The 3,586-nt window shown below is 43.7% G+C and overlaps 1 protein-coding gene across 1 annotated transcript; it reads left to right on the top strand.

The window, feature by feature from the left end:
- Positions 1 to 207: 207 nt before the first annotated feature.
- On the top strand, positions 208 to 2,084 carry dmbx1a (diencephalon/mesencephalon homeobox 1a; the record flags this gene model as incomplete). The annotated part of the gene is made up of 4 exons (XM_081373450.1): positions 208 to 361; positions 472 to 650; positions 756 to 1,155; positions 1,666 to 2,084. The coding sequence occupies 4 exons, from the start codon at positions 208 to 210 to the stop codon at positions 2,082 to 2,084; spliced, it is 1,152 nt and encodes a 383-aa protein (XP_081229576.1).
- Positions 2,085 to 3,586: the final 1,502 nt, after the last annotated feature.

Raw genomic sequence — 3,586 nt, 5'->3', positions numbered from 1 at the left:
ACACGCTTGCGTGCAAAAAGAAAACTTACTTTTGAGATCCCCCAACCTTTTATTCTGACTTCCTTTATGTCAGGCCTCAATATGGGAGATTAGACCACCAGAGAATGTAAAAAAAAAAAGAAAAAAAGTGTGTTAACAAATGCGAAAAGAGCTCATTGTTATTATAACATCCTCGCAATTCTGCTCTTTTACAGATATTTTGGAATCATGCAACACTACGGAGTGAACGGATACTCTCTCCACGCCATGAACTCATTGAGCGCCATGTACAACCTGCATCAACAGGCGGCGCAACAAGCGCAGCACGCGCCTGATTACCGGCCGTCCGTTCACGCGCTCACCCTCGCAGAGAGACTGGCTGGTAAGTGCGTTCCCTCTCTCCCTCTCCCATATAACACACACATTTATTGTGATTGTACAATGAATTAAATATGCCGTGTCTTTTCTCTTCCAACGGCTGTACATTTCAAGATATCATACTCGAGGCTCGCTACGGCTCTCAACATCGCAAACAACGCCGCAGTCGCACTGCTTTCACGGCCCAGCAGCTGGAGGCTTTGGAGAAGACGTTTCAGAAAACGCACTATCCAGATGTTGTGATGCGGGAGCGCCTGGCCATGTGCACCAACCTACCTGAGGCACGTGTGCAGGTAAGACATTAATTTCACCTTTAAACTGGTCTTTAAAAGTTTAGAATGTCCACAGATATGTATCCATGAATCAGGAGTCAAATCTAATTGCCTTTTGGTCATCAGGTATGGTTCAAGAACCGCCGTGCAAAGTTTCGTAAGAAGCAGCGAAGCCTCCAAAAAGAGCAACTGCAGAAGCAGAAAGACGTCTCGACAGACGGAGCCCTAGGAACAAGCGATAAGGATGATGCCCCCTCCAACCTAGCTCTTGAGAACCAGCCACCTTCGTCCTCCTCTTCTTCCTCCTCTATGGAAGCAGAGGCAGCTCCCCATGCACTGGCATCAGAACTTAGTGTTGAGCTTAACGTGACATCGGCAGAGCAGTCAGGCAGCGAGTCGGCCACAGAGGACAACGCAACCGACAAGGAGGAGGAGATAAAGCAGCACAGAGAAGATCTGAAGGTTGAGAAAGAACCAACACCTGGAAACCTTTCCCCTCTTTGCAAACGTCTCAGCCCCAAACCAGGTATGTATTTGCTATATATACCATAGCCGTGTAGGCAAGTGCTCCAACATACAGTGCGGATGCATCTCGGGGCGACCCGAGTTTGAGTCCCGACTCAAGGTCCTTTCTTGGTTCAATTCCCCTCTCTCCTCTCCTATAGGATTTCCTGTTTGTCCTCTTACTGTCTTACGTAAATAAAGGCAACCCCACCCCAAATAAAAAGTTTTTTTTTTTTTTTTTACTTAAACAAAAAGGTTGTTTATTGGCATTGAGGTTCCCATGAAGAACCTTTCCATTGCACACTTTATAATGAAAAAAAAAAAGGTTCAGATTATTAAAATGTTCTTTTGCACACTAAGAAAATAATAGTTCTCTTAAGAACTGTTCACTGAAAGATTTTTTTGGGGATCCCAAAATGGTTCTTCTATGGCATCACTGCGAAAACTCTGTTTTGGAACGTTAATTTTTAAGAGTTTGAATTGACACTATGGTTCCAATCTAAATCTCGACAATCCATCTTTGTGTCCTTAGACTCTCCTCTTGGTTCCCCAGCCATCTCATCTTCCTCTAGCGGGGTGACCGGCGGGATCTCTCAGAGTCACTCGTACTCCTCGTCTCCGCTCAGCCTCTTCCGTCTGCAGGAGCAGTTTCGCCAGCACATGGCCGCCACCAACAACCTGGTTCACTATCCGTCTTTCGACATGGCGACCCCGTCGTCTATACCATACCTGGGCATGAACGTCAACATGCCAGCGCCCCTGGGTTCCCTCCCCTGCCAGTCCTACTATCAGTCTCTATCTCACCACGCGCAACAAGTTTGGAACAGCCCCCTGATGCAGACCTCTGGAGGCCTTCCTAACCACAACAGCAAGACCACCAGTATTGAGAACCTACGCTTGCGGGCCAAGCAGCACGCGGCATCACTGGGCCTGGACACGCTGCCCAACTGAACAGGAATCTGAAAACTACCTGAGCAAGGGAACATCTCTCTACCACTACCAACATGCCACCTGGACTTCTCAAGTTAGAGTCAATCTTTGAAGAAAAAAAAAAGAGGGTGTCTTGAGGTTCTCCTGAATACTAAAGTTGCTTTCAGGAGAGGCAAATCAAATCTCTGACTCATTTGCAAATATTAGAGGGCTTGTTATTTTGAGGCAGGCAGTGAAATGATGAAGGATATTCCATTTGTTTTGCTTAAAAAGACAGACAGGCCCTGGATTAGATTTAGTGTTATTTATATGTTTTGGAAGGGCGTAGATGTTTGATATAAGCACTTTTTTGGAGAGGATCTCAGCCGGCTGCATGCACTATATACCAGAATCTGAAAATAACTTTTAATTTAATTTAATTATCGCGGTTCTCAAATTACACATCACACAAATTACCTTGTAAATGTAAATCTTGCACAACTACATAGATTAATTAAATCTAACCTGTTTAATGGTCAGGATTTAACCACGGTAAATTGAGGATGGTTGGGTAATGAGGAAATGATTTCATTGACTACATATGCAAAGCTTTTAATTACATGTAGCCTCGGGCAGAGGAAGAAATGCAATTATAGACCATGCATATCATTGGAGATCACCATATTAACACTCAGAGGGAAAGTACTCTCAAGAAAACTAGTGCTTACATTGCAACAGGAAACAATGCTGAATAGTGGTTGAATGCCAGTCCAGGCATAGACAGTCCAGACAGTCCAGAACAGGAAAAGTTCTCCAGTGGAAAGCAAAGCACTTCCATGTATGGCAGCTTCCCCCCCTCCTCTTCTCTGCTCATTCTTTCCATCTCAGTGCTGAGCTCTCATTGTGTTTGTAAAGTATTTTAATATGTAAAATACAAAGTCTTTATCTATAAATGTTTACTGGTAAGGCAAATGTAAAAGTTCTATGTTTTAGACTGAGAAGATCTTAACCCTGTGATGATTCTGGTAGCTGTCCCTTTGTAAGATTGTACCGGGTGGGCCGCGCTGCCCGTCTGCGTCTCCCCCAGATTATTTAACCTATACAGTCTGGTCGTCTATGTAACTCTTTCATTGTCACTGTGAACATCAATATACAGTCACTCACAACATCACACAAAGTGGTGAATTTGTAGCCTATATTGGTGGAGAGTGTTCCAGAAGTATACACATCTTTCCCTATGTCAATTGTAGATTTAAAAACTTGTAAAATAAAACTTCAACAAAACATTGGTTTGACATCTCTTGTTTATCCTCAAAATACCACATTCAATCTAAATTAGACTGTGAACAAGCTAAACTGAAGGTTAAGACCCCCACCCAACCCCCACCCCCACCTACCTAAAAAAAGCAAGAAAAAAAAAGCTGATTTTAAAAGATAGGACAGCAGAAAACAAGGAAATGAGAGTGAGGAGAGCAAGAAAACAAGGTAATCTTGGGAAATAAAATCGTTGTGGGGACATAAGCCATCCCAGATGAATAAGCAGG

Source organism: Scardinius erythrophthalmus (genome assembly GCF_964197995.2).
Source record: "Scardinius erythrophthalmus genome assembly, chromosome: 9".
NCBI lineage: Eukaryota > Metazoa > Chordata > Actinopteri > Cypriniformes > Leuciscidae > Scardinius > Scardinius erythrophthalmus.
This window is presented reverse-complemented; position numbering and strand designations above follow the sequence as displayed.